The sequence below is a fragment of the Mytilus trossulus genome, chromosome 7 (genome assembly GCF_036588685.1).
Source record: "Mytilus trossulus isolate FHL-02 chromosome 7, PNRI_Mtr1.1.1.hap1, whole genome shotgun sequence".
NCBI lineage: Eukaryota > Metazoa > Mollusca > Bivalvia > Mytilida > Mytilidae > Mytilus > Mytilus trossulus.
Genome location: NC_086379.1, coordinates 12276703 through 12302332, shown reverse-complemented (window position 1 = coordinate 12302332; position 25630 = coordinate 12276703). Strand labels below are relative to the sequence as shown.

General features: G+C 32.5%; 2 protein-coding genes across 3 annotated transcripts in view; one reads left to right on the top strand and one right to left on the bottom strand.

Moving 5' to 3' along the window:
* Window positions 1-141: 141 nt before the first annotated feature.
* Window positions 142-20194, bottom strand: LOC134724643 (uncharacterized). Of its 2 annotated transcripts, XM_063587790.1 has the most exons (5): window positions 20044-20194; window positions 9534-9784; window positions 3898-4017; window positions 1819-1956; window positions 142-422 (listed from the first exon to the last, which is right to left on the bottom strand). In XM_063587790.1, exons 1-5 carry the CDS (start codon window positions 20067-20069, stop codon window positions 190-192), a joined length of 768 nt encoding a protein of 255 aa, XP_063443860.1. In that variant the 5' UTR covers window positions 20070-20194; the 3' UTR covers window positions 142-189. The 2 variants fall into 2 exon arrangements, with proteins under 2 accessions (XP_063443860.1, XP_063443858.1); XM_063587788.1 differs by lacking the exon at window positions 20044-20194 and having other exon boundaries at window positions 9534-10076.
* The window catches only part of LOC134724641 (acyl-coenzyme A synthetase ACSM3, mitochondrial-like), a 29254-nt gene continuing 19010 nt past the window's right edge, over window positions 15387-25630 (top strand). The window contains exons 1-5 of the mRNA XM_063587786.1: window positions 15387-15566; window positions 15879-15970; window positions 16280-16392; window positions 21524-21642; window positions 22924-22985. Coding sequence (XP_063443856.1) covers window positions 15441-15566; window positions 15879-15970; window positions 16280-16392; window positions 21524-21642; window positions 22924-22985 — 512 coding nt within the window. The 5' untranslated portion in view covers window positions 15387-15440. The remainder of the gene's footprint in view (window positions 15567-15878; window positions 15971-16279; window positions 16393-21523; window positions 21643-22923; window positions 22986-25630) is intronic.

The window sequence follows — 25630 nt, the reverse complement described above, 5'->3', positions numbered from 1 at the left end:
AACATCTTATAAGGCTTATTTGTCCCTGTAGGTTAAAAAAAGATATTATATTATAAACTCTTTCGTATAATGATATAATTGTTTACTCAGTATTTAATATGTAAAGTCATTCATTGGCACTAAAAAGTACAGCATACAAAATAAAAAATAACTTTTATTGTCCAACAACAAAATAATAACATCAACGTATTACAACATTGTTTTAGCTTTTATAACTCGTAAGGCTCTTGTTAGGAAAAGCCAAAGAAAACATGCTATAAAGCAGACTATTACTCCACACCAAGCTACGGGAGCTGGCCAAAGCACTGTTACTGTTCTAGCTTCACATGTAGAGGACGGATACAATCTGATAGTATGGCATTCTGATATTTCATAAAAGTTCTTAGTATGAAATATAGCTAGACCGAATATTGTGAATAAACCTGAAAAAAAAAGAAAAATGAAATTATTTATCATTCGTGTTAATGCGGAAAAAATGTAGCATAATTGCCATTTATGGATTAGTTTGGTCCATTGGCACTTAAAAATACAAATAATTAAAGCAACATTTAAAAATATGTCGATTGTCGACATTTACTTCAAAAGAATGGATAAAAAGCAAGAAATGTAAATTCTTAAAACCAGAATTGGTACCTTTTTACGTGCTCAGAATAATATTTCTTATCCAAATTTTGATGGTCAAGAATTTACTTTGTGAAGCATAATTTGTCGACATTTACTTCAAAAGAATGGATAAAAAGCAAGAAATGTAAATTCTTAAAACCAGAATTGGTACCTTTTTACGTGCTCAGAATAATATTTCTTATCCAAATTTTGATGGTCAAGAATTTACTTTGTGAAGCATACATTTTCTGTTATTTTTTAAAGTATGCTTGTTAAGGGTGCCTGTTATACACTTTCAACGCATTTAAATAAAATGTTGTAAGCTAATGATATTCCATACTCCGACACCGGAGTCTTTCTCGTACCAGGAAGAAAAAGGAGATAATCTATCTTGTTTAAATTTGTCTTCTTATTGACAATATACGCACACGTGACTCTTCTTTTATACCCTAACAGTGTTCTCGTATGCAGTTGTTTGAAAACAAACAGTACACCATTTTATAACTATTTTTTTCTTCTTTCTCTCTGTTAGTATACGGTGGAACTATACTGTCATATAACATAGATAACATTAAATTGTCAACGACCATAAAACATTTAATCGGATGAACCCAATATCCCCCCGTCTTTTTTACTCAGTATTGTAGTTCTCAGTCTATAGTTTTGTATGTTGTGTTTTGCACACTGTTTGTCATGTTCGTTTTTCTCTTTTTTTGCCATGGTATTATAAGTTTGTTTTCGGCTTTATAGCTTGCTGTTCGATGTGAGTCAATGCTCCGTGTGGAAGAGCGTACTTTGACCTAATATAATTGTTGACTTTTTACACATTATGACTTTGAAGGAGAGTTGTCTATTTTGCCCTTATATACCATCCATACCCGCCAACTGTCACTATTTGCGGGGGATTTCCCCCATGGAGGCTCCCAAAGTGAAATTTTGTAAGAGCAATTTTATCCACTATTTAAAAGAAAACAATTAATTTAACAATGGCTATGAGCTTGTTAAAGCACGAAGAAGCCAAAAAACCACATTAGACTATATTTGAAGGCCCCCCTTGAAGGTTTTGTAGGACTATACAAAACATCTTTCACGTAAAACCCCCATGGGCATTTTGAAAAGTTGGCAGGTATGACCATCATCTTATTACTAATTAAGAGTTTGAATATCCCTTTCGTATATTTCGCCTCATTTTTTTTATAAAATCATTTGTATTACCTGCCATTGAATACAACACCCCCGTCACCATGAAGGCTGTCACTTGTTTCGTGACCACAGCAAAGATCCCCACTCCAGCAGCTACCACCAGATCTATTATACTGACAATGAAGCACGAGGCTGCAGAATTCTGTAATCCTGAAAAAAAAAGTTACTGTAAAAACTAGGAAATGTAATTATACTGTAAAACCTTGGAAATGGGATTTTATTACCAGCAAGATAGCAGGAGAGTTTTGACTCTGTCTACACACGAGGGTCCCGGTTCCGGTCTCGCACAATTTTGAGTATATGGGATTTATGTTGGTTTCTGTTTGACATAATGATTTTTCTCTTTATGATCGATTTACATAATATGCCCGAATATATAGAACAGAGAGTGATTGGATAAACATTACATAGAATAATGAAATGAAACTGAGACCCGCTATCTAGACCCTGATGTATTAATCATCGCAATGACTCCATCACGATGTCATTTATATTCAAGAATCAAATAATTTTCTTTTCTGGATTTGTTTGGCCTTTTTTTGTATTTTAGGCAATTTTTCTGAACATTTTGCCCTTTTTATCTATTCTATGTAAACCCCATCCGGACCGTCATACATTGTAACTACAGTATTTCTATTAATTGATTATATCAATGTGTAATTAATACGTAATCTAATGTTATTACTCCGAAGGAAGAGCTTACCTTAGACAATGATGAAACATTTAAGCCATTAATGCTTTTAAATGTTCATAGTAGGAAATTTCTGAAACAATTGAACTCAATAGGTACATTTACCTGATAGTTGTTCCATAGACACATTTGAAGCGCCATATTATATGATCATGATGATTATAATGGTTCATACATACTTGAATGATCATGCTGATTATAATGATTCATACATACTTGTATGATCATGATGATTATAATGGTTCATACATACTTGTATGATCATGATGATTATAATGGTTCATACATACTTGTATGATCATGATGATTATAATGGTTCATACATACTTGTATGATCATGATGATTATAATGGTTCATACATACTTGTATGATTATAATGATTATAATGGTTCATACATACTTGTATGATCATGATGATTATAATGGTTCATACATACTTGTATGATGATGATGATTATAATGGTTCATACATACTTGTATGATCATAATGATTATAATGGTTCATACATACTTGTATGATCATGATGATTATAATGGTTCATACATACTTGTATGATCATAATGATTATAATGGTTCATACATACTTGTATGATCATGATGATTATAATGGTTCATACATACTTGTATGATCATAATGATTATAATGGTTCATACATACTAGTATGATCATAATGATTATAATGGTTCATACATACTTGTATGATCATGATAATTATAATGGTTTATACATACTTGTATGATCATAATGATTATAATGGTTTATACATACTTGTATGATCATGATGATAATAATGGTTTATACATACGTGATTGATCATAATGATTATAATGGTTTATACATACTTGTATGATCATGATGATTATAATGGTTCATACATACTTGTATGGTCATGATGATTATAATGGTTCATACATACTTGTATGGTCATGATGATTATAATGGTTCATACATACTTGTATGGTCATGATGATTATAATGGTTCATACATACTTGTATGGTCATGATGATTATAATGGTTCATACATACTTGTATGATCATGATGATTATAATGGTTCATACATACTTGTATGATCATGATGATTTTAATGGTTCATACATACTTGTATGGTCATGATGATTATAATGGTTCATACATACTTGTATGATCATGATGATTATAATGGTTCATACATACTTGTATGGTCATGATGATTATAATGGTTCATACATACTTGTATGATCATGATGATTATAATGGTTCATACATACTTGTATGATCATGATGATTTTAATGGTTCATACATACTTGTATGGTCATGATGATTATAATGGTTCATACATACTTGTATGGTCATGATGATTATAATGGTTCATACATACTTGTATGATCATGATGATTATAATGGTTCATACATACTTGCTAATGCTTTTCCATCTGATGTCAGTTCTGTGTCTGATTCTTCGTCATATTCTACAACAAAATTGTAGCAGTTCTTTTTTGTTTCATTTCGTTTTGCTAATTCTGTCCTTGCAGCATCTATAACATAAATATTTGAAAAACATGAATATTAGAAAAACTTGAGACATAAATTCATTTTGTAAACAAAATAATTTACATTTTCTGTAAATACAAGATAATAAAAAATTGAAAACATGGTTAGTAAGCGTGTTTTTATCGATGTCACTGTTAAAACGGATAGCTGCTTGCGTAACGTTCAGTGGCAAATATTTAATTGATATCCAGAAAGATACCAAACTAACAACAAAAGTACAAAGGATATATTCTACAAGGTGGGTCGACTAGAACAATGGAAGACAGATTTGCATTAAAACTGGAAAATGACGACATCTACTAAATTTATTTCCCGTTTTGAAAACTAGTAAACTTATGTTTCATTCCTTGTACATATAATATCAAGAATGATTTTTTTAAGTCATACATATTTTATAGTTCTTCATTAGGTTTTAATTCCATGTCTGTCTTTATGATGTAGATTTTATTGATTGCTGTTGCTTTGATTATTTATTCCGTTTTCATTCGTTTGTTATTTACTTCCTTGTCATTTACCCCATGGAAGGGTTTTACTCATTCAGTATGCATTTCAACGTGTCACAGCCAATGTAAATTATATTGTTCATACTTAGATACATGTACCAAATTGCAGCGGGAATATAACTTTAATGTTTATTTAAAAGAGCCACCATTAAGATGATTTATTATTCAAATATATATATATATATATACATGTATATATAGGGACATTGCATGTAGCATATTTACTGACGTAATTTATAATAACTTATTCATATCCCTGAGAATTCTTCAATGGCTTTTATTCCTATGTGATATCTACATTACACGCGGTTAATTTAACTGGGGATACATGCATGACAGCTGTTTTCCATCCGTTTGATGTGTTTGAGCTTTTCATTTTGTCATTTGTTGAGGGACTTTCCTTTTAGAAATTTCCTTGGTATTGCCATTCGCTGTTTTTGTTGGGTTTTTTTTTTTTTGGGGGGGGGGGGGGGGTATTTTTGTTTTTACTGTTTATGCACGAGACTTTCTTCGTCGAAAGGACAGTCAACTTAACTTAAATCAGTTTTAAATAGAAATAATTGTCAAAATATTAAGGAATGTTATGATTATATCCACGAATTAACCCCCCTCACCCCACGAAAATTTAACCTTCATATAATATCACTTTTGTTTAATGGAAACCATGAAATTATATCCCAATGAAATTATATAGAGAGTCTAAACCACGAAATTTTAACACCACGAAATTAATGTTTCTACACTATATATAATTTAAAATGAGTGATTTTAATTCAAACTTTTGATTTTTAATTCATTACGTGAATTATCTAGCATCAACGCCAAATAAACAACTGGATTGTTATAAAGTTTGAAATGTGTAATAATTGATTGATTGGTGACTATCGTCACTTTCAAAAATTTGGAAAAAGAAACAAAAAAATCTTGTTGAAGGCCGTACTTTAACCTATAATGGTTTACTTTTTAAATTGTTATTTGGATGGAGAGTTGTCTCGTTGGCACTCACACCACATCTTCCTATATCTATGTTAATCAGTTTCAATAAATGCTAATCGGCTCTTATCTGCTCTGTTGTCATGTTGTTGTCTATTTGACACATTCCCCATTTCCCCAATTTTTTTAATAGCTTACCAAGACAACGTATAAATATAACTTTCTTTGGTTGCTACACGACTTGAGGATTACATGATTTATTGGACGAATAACGAACAAATGGAGGGGGATTCATGATCGAGATTGAATTTGATGGACCCTTAAAAATATGGTTCCTCATGTGTATTTTAAAAAATAAAGGATGATTCTTTACATATTTATTAAGATGCTTGTCTCCTCAACACCTAAGATTTTTTTAGGTATTTCTGGATACTGCTAATGTATAATATGTTTCATAATACGTTTTTACACAAATAAATGTCAAATACTATATGTATCACAGTAACGTCACGACAATGACGAAAATGGTATAATTATGTTCATCGTTAATTGAAATTTAAAGAAATTGGCGAGAAAAGGCTATCTCGGATTTTTACTTTATATTTAACATTAACATTATTTTGAATAGAATTCAAGAATTTGCTTATATTTTAAGATATTTATGTGTTCTATGAAAAGAAACCATGAATGCTATGGCCGGGGTAAACTAGTTTATCCTACATTTGTACAAAACACCCAAAGAGTTTAAACACCTGACAAAAGAGACTATTGTAGTTGTCAATAGTGAATTCCAGTATTTAGACACAAAGAGGGGGGAAACATGTTTGATCAAAGACAACCAGAACTTATTAGCAAATATTGTTTACGGTAATCATTACACTAAATATCCATTAAACTTCAAAAAATAGCTTTCTTTGTTATTTAAAGATTATAGTGGAATTTTTAGTGCAGACTGTATCCCATCAAAACCTCAAAAGGCGTCTAGAGTACCGATTCTAATATTGCAGACATACATAATTCTATTTATATAATTTGGCGAGTATATATAATAACTGCCATATATAAATATTGATATCTGACATACTGCTGTTTTATGGATGTTCAAAGGTTTGAAGACAGATTCATTGTTTTGGTTAAAAAAAAACCAATGAATTTGATGCATATAGAAAGTTTATATTGATAGCAGGATATTATTAACATAATAAATCATTATAGGCAGGTGTTCTTAAAATCTTCTGATTATAAAAAATCAATAACAATTCTTGTATTCTATCATGCCGTTTAGAAAATCTATTTCCTAGCGATTGTTACCTGATTGAATTACTCAAGTTAAAGTCAATATATAGAATTGTTAATGTACTATCTATTGTATTCTATGCGTTTTATGTACAACCTAGTTCAAAAGATTTCATTGAATGCTGCATCTCTTGAGTAACAATGTATGAGGGACGATCATTTGATATTCTGAGAAGGGGACAGTAAGATGTTTTGCGGATTGGCTATGCATTTGCATCTGTTGTGACATGTACGCACGCGTGACATGTACGAACGCATCTTTATTCCCACAGCTTTGTACACAATCCTTCTCTTTGTGTAAATGGTGCAGAATATTCATTTCGTACAGTCTTATGCAAGTTTTTTGTTTCTTTTATTTTCCGCCCTAACCAAGCCTGAATATTTAATTTCGAATCCCCCTCCCCAAAATCAAATGGTCGTGCCCTTTTATATATATATATACATTATGTACACAGCCATGTATCACAATCATTGATGGCGATCCGATGGATACATCTGTTGTAGGGTTGTCACTGACTCAGACGTACTTATGAATATAATTATTTTCTGTGACTGTATCTTATGTAACAATAACATCTTCATGTCTTATATATCATGTACTGTAGTACGCCGCTAGATTAAAACTGACGTGGAAAGGTAACATATGGCCACCGAAAGCTCTTTTTTTGAGAGCCCAGGTGGTCGTGTGGTCTAGCGGGACGGCTGCAGTACAGGCGATTTGGTGTCACGATATCACAGTAGCATGGGTTCGAATCCCGGCGAGGGAAGAACCAAAAATTTGCGAAAGCAAATTTACAGATCTAACATTGTTGGGTTGATGTTTAGACGAGTTGTATATACATTATGTACACAGCCATGTATCACCATCATTGGTGGCGATCCGATGGATACATCTGTTGTAGGGTTGTCACTGACTCAGACGTACTTATGAATATAATTATTTTCTGTGACTGTATCTTACATTAATTTGTAGGATCCTTTACTATAGATAATTTAGCTGATCTGTAACAATAACATCTTCATGCCTTATATATCATGTACTGTAGTACGCCGCTAGATTAAAACTGACGTGGAAAGGTAACATATGGCCACCGAAAGCTCTTTTATTGAGAGCCCAGGTGGTCGTGTGGTCTAGCGGGACGGCTGCAGTGCAGGCGATTTGGTGTCACGATATCACAGTAGCATGGGTTCGAATCCCGGCGAGGGAAGAACCAAAAATTTGCGAAAGCAAATTTACAGATCTAACATTGTTGGGTTGATGTTTAGACGAGTTATACAAACAAGTTATATTACTCAGTTCTTTATTATTCAGGTGTTAACTCTTTTAAATTAAAATTAAAAAAAATGTATCTTAGACACCAGACTTTAAGTTTTGTACGCTAGACTCGCAATTCGATTACACCATCTGCTACCCCCCCCCCCCCCCCCCAAAAAAAAAAAAACCCAACTAAGGTATCGGATAAACCGTTTTTGCCTTTTTCTCTACTTTTAAAATATTTTATAAAGATGTAATGACATTTTGGTAGGAACTGTTATTTTATGAAATTGTTTTGGCTATTCTTTTTAGTCACTATACGTTGATACCTAAAAGGTTTAATGTTTTGGTTTCCACGTCATCTATTTTCGAGCGAAGATAATGAAGATTTCTCAGAAGAAGAAACACAATCGTTAAACTACTGAGATCGTTACATTTGACAGTTGCAAATTTCTTTGATTTACAAATGTGTATTCACATCTCTTACATCAAACCATTTCAAGAATGTTAATTATAAAATTACTGATTGATGAATATGTTTGTTTAAAGTCAGAATTTATATGAAACCAATAGACATATGTCCTGTTTTAAAACAATCTTCTTATTGGTTGTTAACGACTTCAATCAGATTCTCCATTATAGTGGCTGTTTCATCAATTTAATTGAAAAGACAATTTTGAGGTGAAACTTTTTTCACTTGGGGCTTGTATGGATAGTAAAAAAATTATTGTAATCGACTAGCAATGGATTGTTGAGACTTGATATATGTTTATACATTGTAGAAAATTGTAAATGAATAAAAAAAAACGCCAAAATTTTATTTTAGTGAGGTCCAAAAAAAAAGGGGGGTCCATTCCCCAAATACCTGTGGGTGAAATAAACACAAAGCAAATTAACAAAACTAAGTAAATCAAAATTTTATTCTCCCCAAATAGTACATAAATCTATTACTTAGCAAATTCTTCCCTCCAATAAGTACATATAATAAAATTGAGAAAGGAAATGGGGAATGTATCAAAGCGACAACAACCCGACCATAGAGCAGATAACAGCCGAAGGCAACCAATGGGTCTTTTACTACTATTATTACTTAGTAAATTCTTCTCCCCAATAAGTACACATTGTACATAAATCTTTTTTTTTAGTAAATTCTTCTCCCCAATAAGTACACATTGTACATAAATCTTTTTTTTTAGTAAATTCTTCTCCATAATAAGTACATAATCGATATAGGAAGATGTGGTATGCGTGCCAATGAGACAACTCTCGACCCAAGTTATAATTTATAAAAGTAAACCACTAAATGTCAATGTACGGCCTTCAACACGGAGCCTTGGCTCACACCGAACATCAAGCTATAAAGGACCCAAAAACAATACTTTTGTAAAACCATTCAAACGGGAAAACCAATCTATTACTCAGTAAATTATCACGTGTATGTTTTACTCAGTAAATTATCACGTTTATGTTTTACTTAGTAAATTATTACGTTTATGTTCTATATTGTACGTACCTGATAAATCATCGCATTGTTTCCACACGTCGTTGTGTTCATTGTAAATATAGTATGTTGTCCATTCACTTCCAGATTGAACACGGAACTCTGAAAACCATTTAGGATTTGTCGAAAGAACTACTTGAATATTTGAAGTTGCATTCACATATTTCGACAATACAGCAGAATCATATCCTAGTTCTTCCCATCTGTTAATTCCAAATACCAGCAACAGTAGAAATGAAGCAAGGCCACCAGTTGAAACGGCACTGCAGATGAGAATTAGTAAAGGAGATGTCATTATTCATAATTTCGCCATATATCAAATGTAACAAGTGAAAACTATTATGCGATCAGCAGGTGGTTAATAGAAAAGCAGTTGATCTTAATAATTCAAACTCATTCTTAGCTTCCTCATCTCTTGAGTAAATAAATTAAATTGAAATTCGATAATGTCATATTAAATCGTCTTTGAGGATGTTATTTCAAGTTGTTTTCCCACGAAGCATGCGCATTGATCGGTTTCTATGACAGTCAACGCAATATAGTATTGGCACCGATCGATATTTCCTCTAAAGGTTAGAATCGACCAATTCATAGCACAGTAATGTGAGAAACATTTCATCAAATCGATAGACAATAAACATTGTTATTCTTACATATTGGAAACCGTTAGAATTGATTGGACAAACTACATAAACTGATTGTAAATGTTAAAATAGTGTACATTATTAACTGGTCTATTAGTTTCGGAGAAAGGCGTACTGTCAATATTAGGAAATGATTAATGCTAATAATGACGAAGCTGTTTATTTCCAGAATAAATCAGCATCAACACAAATATTGGGAAAAGAAAACCTTTTATCAAATTGGAAAAAATAAGTATCGAAGACGGTAAACAATCAGTAAAAAAACGGAAGCTATTGCACCAATCAGGATATACCAGTTTACGTCAGCAACATATTTGGTCTTAAAGTTTGATTACAAAATCAAATAGTTCAATTGTTTTTCAATATGAAGTGTTAGTTATAAATAATCTAACAAAGTCCTTTATCTATCAGTTTACTTTTAAAAGACTTGCTTGGATTGTTAATAGGTCCATTCAGATTTATCTGACGATTCGTCGATAAATTTTTAATACTACAGAAATGCTACCTATTTATTCTAAAAGATCTGTATATGCAATTATGGCATACAACAAGTTTATATTCGATTACTTAATAGATGAAAACATATTTATGCTCATAGAAGCCATTGTTATGAAGAAAAATTCAAAAAACAAAATCTATAATAGACTATTTTTGTCTTAATTAGACCTGAGGTCAGAAAAATATATATAACATTCAAAAACTATAGATTTAAATATATTAATATGAGGATAAGTTGTTTTGATTGCCAATGAGACAGCTATCCACATAAAGAAAAGTTCTAAGATTTTCACTGAACTAAAGGTTATTGTATGACCTTTAACAATGAGCAACATCATACCGGATAGTATGCTATGAAAGGCATGGGATAAACATGCAATATGACTGAAAATCTTAGAGGGAAATCTAACGAAACTATTTAAGATAATAATTAAAGAAAACAACCTTTGAATAGACTTATTAAGAAGTGATATAATTACGATACTGTTGTCAAGTCATTTAAGATTGCATATTTTGGCGTTAATATTGAGTCACTGATAAGGTCTTTGCATCGGAACTAAACACATTTATTCTAAAAGCAGTTGTTAGCATGACACGGGTTATGTTCTTCTCATATATGTTATGATGGTATGATACTAAACCCCTAACGGGAAGGATTGTGACTGATGTTCATATGATGAAATCATAATCTTACAGTCAGTTTAATTGAATTCTGTAGCTGGCATGTCAGTTAACTGCTAGTAGTCTGTTGTTATTTATGTATTATTGTCATTTTGTTTATTTTCTTTGGTTACATCTTCTGACATCAGACTCGGACTTCTCTTGAACTGAGTTTTAATGTGCGTATTGTTATGCATTTACTTTTCTACATTGGTTAGAGGTATAGTGGGAGGGCTGAGATCTCACAAACATGTTTAACCCCGCCGCATTTTTGCGCCTGTCCCAAGTCAGGAGCCTCTGGCCTTTGTTAGTCTTGTATTATTTTAATTTTAGTTTCTTGTGTACAATTTGGAAACTAGTATGGCGTTCATTATCACTGGACTAGTATATATTTGTTTAGGGGCCAAGCTAAAGGACGCCTCCGGGTGCGGGAAATTCTCGCTACATTGAAGACCTGTTGGTGACCTTCTGCTGTTGTTTTTTATTTGGTCGGGTTGTTGTCTCTTTGACACATTCCCCATTTCCATTCTCAATTTTAATTATGGAAGACCTTCCAAAAATAATTATATGTGTCTGGTTTGGGAAATGCACACACAAAGTTTGGCGGGGTTAAAGACAATAACAATAAAAACCAAGGAGTAAACAAAGACTCATAAAACCAAAGGACATTAACATATGAAGCTTAGGAATCCAATAAAAGGATTAACACCAAAGGAGATTAGAACCGATTTGTGGTTTTCCAGGATCTCCTGCTTCGTAGGCGTACTTAGTGTACAGTGTATATTACTCTTTACTATGTTAGGTCTCCAGAAAAATATAACATTCAAAAACTATAGATTTAAAATTAAAGATAGATTTCATTTACATATCTATTTGTAACATTTGATTTTCAATGTTTCAAAGATAGCAAATAAAGTATATAAATATAAATAAAGAAATGCTGTTTCTTTTCACATTTTTTAGATAAGGATAAAGAAGTATTAAAAAAAGGATATTTTTTTAGTGTACAACGTACATTTTTGTACATGTAAATGCTACATTTTCAAATTATTGGAAATACAAGTAGCTACTCCGTTGGATTTTATATAATTGGTTTCTATTTGAGCTTGAAGTCATTTGAACACGCTATCGTGTTTAGATTTTTCATAATTATAGATTTTCAAAGTAATATTTTAGATACTTGAATGATTTGACATTGTGACCTGTTCATGAACTCTTATGACAGTAAATGATACTGTCTATCAAATTAACTTTTCTACGTACACAAATGTATGTATCATATATTTCTACACGTTTACATTTATTTCAACAAAGGTATACATTACAAAATGTAGCATTGAACAAGTATCTTATAAAAATAACTGTATAAACCAGATTAGTGCCTGTGGGTTGAAATTTTCATGAACTATTTGCAACTGGACGTTTAGTCAACAACAATTCTATCGTGACTGTGGCTATTTTAGGTACATGTTCACTACCCCTTTATACCCCAATACACAGCTACTTAACACAAGTCATGTGTACAAGATATCCGATGTTTAAAAAGAGAGAAAAAGACAGGTAAATATACATGTGCTGTGAAATAATAATACTGAAAATTAACAAATGGCAGATTGCATATGTTTGCATGTTTGCATTAAAGTTACAATTGACTTTAAATACTATGATGTTTTAAGGGTTGACATTAATAAACCGATGTAATACACTTTTCCCATGTTATTCGATTTTGATTATTAAGTTAACTATGTACAGTACTATATAGTCTGTCAGTGGTTAATTTTAGCTGTGTGTTCTATTTATATATCAGGTATATGTAAACATAGAATAGTTTCAATTCGATCAAATTGTCTCTGACAGTCTGCAAAGTTGTAAACAATATATATATTTAACACAAGTTTATTTATGGCCAAATGAAGTATAAGTTTGAAATCAGACGTCAACACCGGAAATAATAGTATATAATACATGTACTACAACCGTCCTTATTTATTTTGATCTGATCATATAATTTCATAGACAATAATGGATCCATGTGGCAAACAGAATAAGTTGAAATGCAATATGTGCACGCTTTCATTTAATATGTTACTTAAAAAATTACTTTCCCCCAGTGCTTTCCCCTCCCGACAACCCACCCTTTGTTTAATACTATGAGTTATTTATACCCAGTGGTATGGCCAGAATTTCATGATTAAAAATCATTGCAAGAGGTTGCAACTATGAGCATGATAAGTCTTCCAATATATTCGAATATATCGTGCATGACTTTAATTTTTTCAAATTTCAAATTTCCTATAACTTTTGCCAAAATTAGATTAGCTGAGCGGCTATATATCGATAACGTGATTTTTTTTTCTCGACTTGCAGTTTTCGATTTCATGTTTAAAAAAAAATAAAAATACAATGTACTGTATAATTCCGTCTTGAAAAAGAAATCTTTACTTTATGATTGGCACAGCACAGCAACGGAAGTTCAATGTGTTCATAAACACTGATAAATATATAAAATAGATCATATATTTAAGCGATAAAGAATTGATATTGATCGCGTTGTCATTTCAAAACATGTTTGTCTAATAAGTTCGATAAACATTTGATTACGTTCAGTAGCAAATATTTCATAAGTATATTTATGTCAACGGTGAATTGATTAATTACTTTCATTTTAAGTTGATAACCATGTAGGGTTTGTAATGTCGTTCAAGATTTCAAGATTTCAAGATTTTATTGTAAAGCAACGCTCAGACACATAGATGTGTAACATGAGGTACATATATACAATGGTAAACATAATTTATAATACAAAGGTAACATAAAAAAACCAAACAAAAAAAAACCAATATAATTAAAAAAAAAAAACAACAATAAAAAAATAAAAATAAAATAAGACAAAGTAATATACATATCACAATAAGTTATTCAGCTTTTTGATAAAAGATGCCACCTGTCTATATAAATTAACGTCTTTGACGCCTATATCTTTACCATTTCAAATATCATTTATTGGGACGATATACTTTGATCTTGAAATTAGGCTTAATTTACTACTAAAGAGGTCTCTTCGTTATGGTATTTGACTGCATGTTTGCAATACAATACCAAACCATAATATTAATGTGATTTTATTATCATATCTGTCTTTTGATAAAAGTCCAACGGCGACTTCATTTGAACTTCGTGTGTATTCACGCAAAAATTATTGGACGGACGTTGTGGGTAGCTAGGAAATTGGACTGCTACTAGACGATGAGGAATCCTTGGTCACTGTCTTGCAACAGATTGTCGATATATTAAACTGTCTGAAATAAACAGCTTTGATTTCTTGAGCATGCAGAGCACACGACAGCGTATACCTATAATATCAAATATTACGTAATAGAACAGAAAGGACATTGGGTATATATCCATGACTCAACACAACATATATATATGAATATATATACATGTATATACCCAGTATATTGTATAAAGCACTGACAAAACCCTAAAAAAAACAATCGAACAGTGCTTGTATTGCTGTTCTTCTTTTAGAGTCATTATGAGGACGTCAACAGCGGAGAAACTAGTATCTGATTACCCGTCCCTATTCTTGTCGATTGAGGCTGTGTAAATACAACCAGTGCACAGAAAAGGCAATCTCCTCTAGCGCAGAAAGTTCTCCAAATTGTGAATTGTCTATATGTAACTTCACGAGAAAAACTGAAAACGTTTTGCAAATAACAAATTGAACAATTTTAACAGACACGAATTGGATTGCTCATTTTAAGTGTATTGATATTTATAATTATTTATTTATTGACAAAACTGACAGTGTGGGCAATCAAAAATAAGAAGTCAAATATTCAAAAATTAATCATCAACTTACTTTTGAATATTGAATATTTAACGATTTTCCTCTCTGTAAAAATGCGCTTTTTTATGTGATAATAATACTTTATGATATTGATAAATTGATAATGATTTCAATTTATTTCAGATGAAACGGGCTATCATTACGACCTACGTCCGCCATGTTTCATACAAACAAAAGTTGCCACATATTCGATCATCAGCTAGGAACAAACTGTTTTGTATATCAAGAATCTGTGTTTGTCCTTCAGTTCGAGGCACTGCTGACATGCCACACATTCCCGCCGATTTCAAAGACTATCAACTACACAGGAAGTTAATGTCCAACGAACGTCTACCGGAATATTTCAACTTCTGTAGCGATGTAATTGACCAATGGGCTGTAAGCAATATTGTAAGTTACAACATTAATGAATTATAACTAGTATAGTCGTGGGAACATTGTTACAGCAATAATACATAACGAAAACTTATTTATATTTGAATTTTACATATTTTTTCATAAAACATAAACAATAGGTATTTTGACGATTAAACTACAACTAAAGAAAAGGACAAAAGTAAAACATATCAATCAAGAAATTTGATGAAGTATATACGAATTTTTATTATAAGATTCAGAGGATTTGAGGCTATTGAGAATGATAGTCTACAAAACTCCTCATTTACAGTTCTTTGAGCATGCGCTTTTATTCCATTTTAACAGAGGAATCCAGACCATCCAGCGTTTTGGTGGATTGATGATAGCGGGAAGGAACTGAAATGGACATTTTCGGAATTAAGTCAGCTTTCTAAAAGGTTAGTTAATTCAAGTTTCTATTATGCTTAAAGTGACTAATAATATAGTTTTGTTAAACATTGTTGCAGAACAAAGTGTATTGATGAATACTTAGTCATGCACCTTGAATTGCTGCTGTAGACAATGTGTCCTGGTTTGAAAAGTAGTTTCTGTTGTTGTTTTAAAAAGCATTATATGTATGACTTGGTCTTCACGCATTGTAAAAGGGTCTACTTTTTTTCAAGTTAGATAACGAATTAAACATCATTCAACTGCAGACTCAATTTTTATTTTCACTTATATGATTAATTAATCACTTTACTTTTCAGAGCTGCTAACATACTTCAGAATCACTGTAAGTTGAATGTAGGAGACAAACTAATTGTCATTCTTCCTAAAATCCCAGAGTGGTGGATTTTAAATTTGGCAGCAATAAGAGCAGGTTTGTATCCAACAGACGATTTCAAGACAAATCAGCGATTACTGTGACATCATCATTCACCATATGTTTACTAACATCAATGTAATTGTCGTATTTTGTTAAAAGTAATTTAATTCCTAGATATAAGAAGATGTGGTATGAATACCAAAGAGACAACTCTTTATCCAAGTCACAATTTATAAAAGTAAACCATAATTTTATAGGTCAAAGACTTTTTAAAGTACGGTCTTCAACACGAAGCCTTGGCCCATATCGAACAGCAAATTATAAAGGGCCGGCAATAAATGACTAGGGTAAAACCATATAAACGGAAAATTAAAACCAACGGTCTAATTATATAAAAAACGTGAAACCAGAATCATTTACGAACCAATTATTAACAAACGACAAACCACTGAACATAAAGTTCAAGACAGATGCAAATAAATGCAGCGGGTTTAAACGTTTTGATAGGAACCAACGTTCACCCTTACCTGGAATAAAATCAACGGTACCAATTTTGTTGCACCAGATGCGCATTTCGACAATACATGTCTCTTCAGTGATGCTCGTGGCCAAAATATTTGAAATCCAAAGCATATATAAAAGATGAAGAGCTATAATCCAAAAGGTCCAAAAAGTATAACCAAATTCGTGAAAGGAATCAGAGCTTTGCATGAGGGAGATACATTCCTTAATTTATAATAATTTCTAATATTTTGTAACAGCAAATTTTAATAACACAAAAAAATCCGTATTTTCATGCCAGTACCGAAGTACTGGCTACTGGGCTGGTGATACCCTCGGGGACAATAGTGTAACGTCACAACATAGAAAGACATACTATAAAGTAATAATAGAAATGGCTTAATGCTTATTTTGTACTGTTATACCATTATCCCTAGTTAGGGGGATGGTTGGGATCTCGCTAACATGTTAACCCCGCCAATTTCTCTATGTATGTGCCTGTACCAGGTCAGGAGCCTGTCATTCGGTGGTTGTAGTTTGTTTATATGGTTCATATTTGTTTTTTATTAAATTTTTACATAGATTAGGTCGTGAGTTTTCTCGTTTGAATTGTTTTCCACTGTCATTTCGGTGACTTTTATAGCTGACTATGCGGTATGGGCTTTGCTCATTGCAGAATGCCGTAAGGTGACCTATTGTTAATTTCTGTGTTATTTTTGTCTTTTGTGGAGAGTTGTCTCATTGGCAATCGTACCACATCTTCTTTTTTAGCTCACCTGGCCCGAAGGGCCAAGTGAGCTTTTCTCACCACTTGGCGTCCGGCGTCCGGCGTCCGTCGTCCGTCGTCGTCGTCGTCGGCGGCATCGTTGTCGTTAACTTTTACAAAAATCTTCTCCTCCAAAACTACTGGGCCAAATTAAATCAGACTTGGACACAATCATCATTGGGGTATGTAGTTTAAGAAATGTGTGGCGTGACTCTTCAAACCAACCAAGATGGCCGCCATGGCTAAAAATAGAACACAGGGGTAAAATGCAGTTTTTGGCTTATAACTCAAAAACCAAAGCATTTAGAGCAAATCTGACATGGATAAAATTGTTAATCAGGTCAAGATCTAACTGCCCTGAAATTTTCAGATGAATCGGACAACCCATTGTTGGGTTGCTGCCCCTGAATTGGTAATTGTAGGGAAATTTTGCTGTTTTTGGTTATTATCTTGAATATTATTATAGATAGAGATAAACTGTAAACAGCAATAATGTTGAGCAAAGTAAGATCTACAAATAAGTCAACATAACCAAAATGGTCAGTTGACCCCTTTAGGAGTTATTCCCCTTAACAGTCAATTTTTAACCATTTTTCGTTAATCTTAGTAATCTTTTACAAAAATCTTCTCCTCTGAAACTACTGGGCCAAATAAAACCAAACTTGGCCACAATCATCATTGGGGTACCTAGTATAAAAATGTGTGGCGTGATCCGGCCAACCAACCAAGATGGCTGCCATGGCTAAAAATAGAACATAGAGGAAAAATGCAGTTTTTTGCTTATAACTCAAAAATCAAACCTTTTAGAGCAAATCTGACATGGGGTAAAATTGTTTATCTAGGCAAGATCGAACTACCCTGAAATTTTCAGATGAATCCCACAACCTGTTGTTGGGTTGCTGCCCCTGAATTGGTAATTTTTGGGAAATTTTGCTGTTTTTGGTTATTATCTTGAATATTATTATAGATAGAGATAAACTGTAAACAGCAATAATGTTCAGCAAAGTAAGATCTACAAATAAGTCAACATAACCAAAAATGGTCAGTTGAACCCTTTAGGAGTTATTCCCCTTAATAGTCAATTTTTAACCATTTTTCGTTAATCTTAGTAATCTTTTACAAAAATCTTCTCCTCTGAAACTACCAGGCCAAAATAATCCAAACTTCACCACAATCATCTTGGGGGTATCTAGTTTAAAAAATGTGTGGCGTGACCTAGTCAATCAACCAAAATGGCTGCCATGGCTAAAAATAGAACATAGGGGTAAAATGCAGTTTTTGGCTTATAACTCAAAACCAAAGCATTTAGAGCAAATCTGACAAGTGGTAAAATTGTTTATCTAGGCAAGATCTAACTGCCCTGAAATTTTCAGATGAATCCGACAACCTGTTGTTGGGTTGCTGCCCCTGAATTGGTAATTTTAGGGAAATTTTGCTGTTTTTGGTTATTATCTTGAATATTATTATATATAGAGATAAACTGTAAACAGCAATAATGTTCAGCAAAGTAAAATCTACAAATAAATCAACATGACCAAAAAGGTCAGTTGACCCCTTAAGGAGTTATTGCCCTTTATAGTCAATTTTTAACAATTTTCATGAAATTTGTAAATTTTTACTAACATTTTCCACTGAAACTACTGGGCCAGGTTCAATATAGATAGAAATAATTGTAAGCAGCAATAATGCTCAGTAAAATAAGATGTACAAACACTTCACCATCACAAAACATAATTTTGTCATGAATCCATCTGCGTCCTTTGTTTAATATTCACATAGACCAAGGTGAGCGACACAGGCTCTTTAAAGCCTCTAGTTTAATATATTTATAATCCACTTAAATCCTCTTATCATGTGACATCAACAATGTTTGACATCCTAGGTTTACTAAAAATGTCGTATTTCGTTAAAAGTAATTTAGTTCGTGCTTTGATATATAAATGTATGATAACTGAATTTCAAATATTCTCTAATTCAAAGTATAACATTACTACATAAATATATAAAAAAAAAATATATTTTTTATCAACAGTAAGTTTACAGAAAAAAAATTCCCAAATATCATATCAGCACAAGAGCGAGGCTGGGGTCGTGTGAACCGTCCATAGGCGGATGCACCAATGTCGTAGTTGAAGGGGGAAAACACCCGGCTAAACAAAAATACGTCCATGCACAAGATTATATATAACAATAATTCGGTTCTGTAAAACCCTTATTTTACGTTTGGTGAAGATCTCCTCAATTTTGCTAACAAGATATACTGACATATTTTACAATCGAAGAGAAATGTTCATACGTGCAATAATTTTCCTGCTTCAAAATTGTTTTCGATTTAGAAGCAACATGATCAAAGTATATTTTGACTTCACTTTTCTTAATTAAATTTTCCTAAAAGCCATAACATCATTTAGTTTGTTAATATTTCAAAAATAACTTACATTTTTAAAAGAGTGTTGAAGTTCATCGCAGTACTCTGGATAGATAATACGTCATCTTCATTGATTCTTCCAAGTTATTAGAAAATATATTTTTTTAATAATTGATGTGTTATTTCATGTGGAACTTTAAAATAATCATGTTGAATACATCCCTTTGTCAAAAGTAAAATAAGCGGAACACAATTATATATCATAATCTTAAAAATTGACTTTGTATTTATTGTACATATTAGTGGTTGCTATGGATACGTTTTATATAAGAATTAAAAGGAAAACCATAAAAACAATATATACCCAAATCAGCAATAAATGGAAGTAAAATTAGCTGTTTTCCTACGTTCTATTTTCATTTCTGGGTTAGCTTTCTCCATGATAGAGTTAAGAAAACAAAATGTATAATGCATACTACTATAACATAAGTACAATCATGTACCTACTATATGTGTGACACTCAAATAAATTGGATTTAATATCATTATGATTATTTTTATTGGTATTTTTGTTGTTATTATTGTTGTTATTGTTGTTATTATTGTTATTGTTGTTGTTATATCAATTGTTGTTGATAATAATATTATTCAATTGCTATTATTATTATTATTATTATTATTATTATTATTATTATTATTATTATTATTATTATTAATATCAAAAGTATCATGAAAAGAAAAGCCAAATCCATCTAAGGTCGACTTTACCCGTGCAAATAACAATTTAATGTTTCGGAAAAATAACGAAATTTGAGTAAATCAATTATTGAATTTGAGAATTTAACAAAACGTATAGATATATATATATAATAAACACGTACAATGAAGATGACTTCTGAAATATTTATTAGGGATACAGTAACCAATGGTTTCAAACCAAATCAAATCTTATCGTAATGAAAACGTTCTGTAATCATAATGATTTAAGAAGCTTTTACTACCTTCTTTGAAGCGTTAGATAAAACTTTAATTGAATTCGTGCAGTTGGTGCATTAAAGCTAAATCAGCTATTTTAATATATATTCCCTTCACTTCAAATAAAGCAATCATTTCAGTACAAAGTTTCAATGCTCACGTCTAACACGTTGTCAATGCCGCTGATGTGGATATAAGGATGGTTGGTGGTGGTGACTTAAGTGAGGATTCTGCGTAACACTTCACAATGAAAGATATATACTAGTACCTTTTATAAGATATCGTATTAAAAACATCATACACATAATTATAGTGTACTGATTTATGTTTTTGTTTTTTTGCTTCATTTTGTTGTTTGTTTGTTGATGCTGAATCGTTGACACAAAATGCCAGGGATATAAATATAAAAGACACATACAAAACTACTTCAGAATAATAAGGAATTATTCGGCACTTTTAGTTTTTTTTATGGCAAAACATGTTACACAACGACTTAAATTTGTATGAGATAAATTACACTGTAATTGAAATGAATACAATTATACATAATGTTATGTTCATTTGATACATTGTAGGAATTGTACTAAGCCCAGGTACAATCCTTCTGAGATCAAATGACATCAAACATAGAATTAAATCAGCAGGTGCCAAATTAATCATAGCAGATGTTTCAAGTGTAGACAATGTAGACCAGGTAATAATAATAGTATGATTAATTTACCTGTTAACAGGGTATTTAGATTTTTGAGAATGTTTATGTTACTTTGCTACATATTTGTTTTTACAGTGTTTAGGATAATCGTTGTCAATATAATGGAATTTGATGCGACTGTCATACAAGTGCGAGGTTTAGCTAGCTTTAAAACCAGGTTTTATCCATCATTTTCTACATAAGAAAATGATTGTACCTATTCAGGAATATGACCATGACGCCAGTTGTTATTCATTCGTTTGATGTGTTTGAGCTTTTGAATTTGCCATTTGTTAAGAGACTTTCCTTTTTGAATTTTCCTCGGAGTTTACATTTTGATCTATATATTTAGAAAAAAAACCACTAAGTTTATGCCGGGTTCTCCGACACCTCATTTATATTCAACTTATATCAATTTTCCTCGGAGTTTAGTATTTTTGTGATTTTACTTTTCGACATTAAGCAAAGCAACGTCACCGCTGTTTCGGGGTTAGTATTTATGGAAGATATTTTTCTCCAGCTAGTTATATAATTTCGCAAATTTCTTGCTTCGATGTCATTTTGTATGGACGTTTATCTATTAATTTCCAACCAAATGTTGACCTCTGAACGTCTTTAACTGCCTATATGTGTGGTTGAGTTAACCGTTGCTGTCTTAATGACGTTTAACGCAACATCTCTATCTATAAATACTGGCACGTATGAAATGCATTTTTGTGTGAAAAGTCACTCTGAGAAAATTTGAGAAAGATTAAATATGCCTTGTTTGTAGATGCGGAAAGTAAGGAAAAGACGAAATATTGTCCTATGATTTTTTTTGATAGTTCAGTCAAACTCAAACGGTTTTACTCCAAAGGAAAATAATTTCAACTTCGAACCACAGTTTTCCACGATGGTAATACCTTGTAAAAATGTTAAGATTGACTTGTGGTATTTGTTTATTTAAATATAAACAAAGCTTAAAGTTCAAGTAAAGCCTTTTTTTTTTAGAATATATTAAAAAGGTAATTTACAAATGATCAACTATACACCTACAAACAGTGATATTAAATATATTGAACTAAACTACCAATTTTTCAGTTTACAATATAAAAAATCCGTTTACTACTGATCAAAATAATGTTCCAAATTTGTTGAACCGAATGCAATTGATACATTGTCCGAAAAGAAATGGAGACAAAAAAACATGCTGGTTTGCTGTCTTGTTTGAATACACGCTTTCTACAGCTGCATTGTTTGTGTTTCCATATTAAACATCAAACTTATCAAACAAGTTTATTTCAGGCAACTAAACACTTAGAAGATTGTCCACAAAAAATATTTGTCGGTGACAGGTCAGATACAAGGTACATATTATATTGGTGAAATGTTTTTCTGATAAATGTTATTCATGATACATGTACATGTACCTATTATATTATTATGAAATGTAATTCATGATACATGTCCATGTACCTTAATTATTCGAGGAATGTTATTTATTATGTATGTAAATGTATCTATTATATTGGTGAAATGTTACTCATGATACATGTACATGTACCTATTATGACTTACTTGACTTAAGCCACTTCGTCCCAAAGGGGACATAGGGCGACTACAGTTTCTCTCCATTTCTTCCTGTCCATGGCTATTCGTTTTGTTTCTTTCCAGGTCATCCCAATTTTACTCAGCTCGGTTGTTAGTCCCCTGCGCCAGGTGTTTTTTGGCCTTCCCCTTTTTCGATGTCCTTGGGGGTTCCATTCTAGGGCTTGCTTGGTAATGTGTGTGTCTTTCTTTCTTAGGGTATGCCCGATCCACTTCCACTTTCTTGCTCTTATGGTCTGGGTTGTTGGCTGTTGTTTGGTTCTTCTCCATAGCTCATTGTTGGATATTTTGTTTGGCCATCTGATGTTGAGGATGTTTCTCAAACATTTATTGACAAAAGTCTGGATAGATTTGATGGATGCAGCTGTTTCTCTCCAGGTTTCTGATCCGTATAAGAGTACAGATTTGACATTGGTGGTAAATATCCCTAACTTAGTGCTAGTTCTTAAAGCATTACTCCTCCAAACAGGTTTAAGCATGGAAAATACCTGTTGTGCTTTCTTTTTTCTTGCCGATATGTCTTCGTCTGTGCCTCCTGTTGTACTGACAATACTTCCCAGATAGGTGAATTGTTGAACATCTTCAACAGTAGAGTCGTCGATCTTAAGACAATCTTGCTGGTTTGTATTTAGTCTCATTGATTTAGTTTTCTGTGCGTTGATGTATAGGCCTGTTTGTTTTGCTACTGTTTCAAGACTTTTGGTCTGATGTTGTGCATCTTGAAAGCGATGGGATAGTGCACAGATGTCATCAGCAAATTCGAGATCTTCAAGTCGTATTGTGAGGGTCCATCCAATGCCTTTTGGATCTTTGTAGGCTGATTTACCAACCCAGTCAACTACTATTAGGAAAAGGAGAGGAGAGAGAAGACAACCTTGACGTACCCCAGTTGTAACAGGGAATGATTCGGTCATAGTTCCACCATGTATAACTTGACAGGAAAATTGGTCGTAAAGCAGTTTTATCATTTTGATGATCTTTTGCGGGATTCCATAGTGTGCCAGAATGTCCCATAAAACCTGATGGTCAATGCTATCAAAAGCTCTCTGGAAATCTACAAAATTTAGGTAAAGTGTCGTCTGCCATTCTATTGTCTGTTCGATAATAATTCTCAATGTGGCTATTTGGTCTACACATGATCTTTCTTGTCTAAAGCCAGCTTGTTCATCTCTAAGTATCTTGTCCACTTCATTTTTCATTCTGCTAAGGATGGTGCTGCAGAGCAGTTTACTAGGTATGGACAATAAAATGATACCTCTCCAGTTTTTGCAAAGTGACTTGTTACCTTTCTTAGGGATTTTTACCAAAAGTCCTTTACTCCTATCATCTGGTATTTCTTCTTCTTCCCAGATCTTATTTAGAAGTTGTAACAGGCTAAGGACAGATGTATCATCCAAGACTTTTATAGCTTCTGGTGGTATGTTATCAATGCCGCCTGCTTTTCCATTTTTTAGACTTTTGATAGCTTTGTTGATTTCAGTTTTTGTTATTTGGCTGGTTTTGATGTTTATTATTGGACCATTTTGTAATTCAGGTGGATCTGTAGGTGGGGGCCTGTTGAGAACCTGCTCGAAATCTTCTTTCCACCTTTCAAGTTGATCTTCCAGTTTAGTGAGGGTATTGTTGTTTTTATCTTTGATAGGTGTATCTGAAGTTTGTGGTTTACCGCTTAATTGCTTTGTAATGTTGTATAGGGTTTTGGTGTCTCCCTTGCTACAGGCGGCTTCTGCTTCTTTGGCTAGTTGTTCTACAAAGTTCCGTTTATCTTGTTTGCAACTTTTCTTCACCTCTTTATCTTTATTGCTGTACTGTTCTTGTGTCTGCTTTTTCTGCTGTCTAGTTATAGCAGTTAGAACTTTTCTTTCACTTGTCTTCTTTCTTTGACAATTTTCCAGGTATTTTCTGACATCCATTGCTTGCGGTTTTGTTAAAGATAGCCGACAGTTTCTTCACATGCTTGAACAATAGAATCTCTGGTCATTTCCCATGCTGTGTTGATGCTAGTTTCGTCATCATGTAGATTTTCAAGTACACCAAATTTGTTTTGCAGCAGAATGTGGTAGTCTTGAACAACTTTAGGGTCTTTGAAAAGATCAACATTAAATTTCTGCCACCTGGATTTTGCTTTTTTTGTTGAAAGTAGTTTTAGTTGTATCATTGCAATGATTAGGTGTTGATCTGATGCTATATCTGCTTCTCTCTTGTTTCGTACATCTTGTAGAGATGACCTCCATCTTTGGGATATAGCAATATGGTCTATCTGATTTTCTGTCACTCCATTCGGCGAAACCCAAGTAACTTTGTGGCAGTTTTTATGGGGGAAGAGTGTACCACCTATTACTAGACTGTTTACAGCACAAAAATCAGCAAAGATTTCACCGTTCTCGTTCATTTCACCGATTCC

Coding starts and splice junctions, on each gene's coding strand:
- LOC134724643 (XM_063587788.1), bottom strand. CDS start 9,816: ATGACATCTCCTTTACTAATTCTCATCTGCAGTGCCGTTTCAACTGGT. Junction 1,957..3,897: donor AGATGGAAAAGCATTAGCAA/GTATGTATGAAC, acceptor TTTTTTTTTCAG/GATTACAGAATTCTGCAGCC. Junction 423..1,818: donor GGTGTTGTATTCAATGGCAG/GTAATACAAATG, acceptor TTTTTTTTTCAG/GTTTATTCACAATATTCGGT.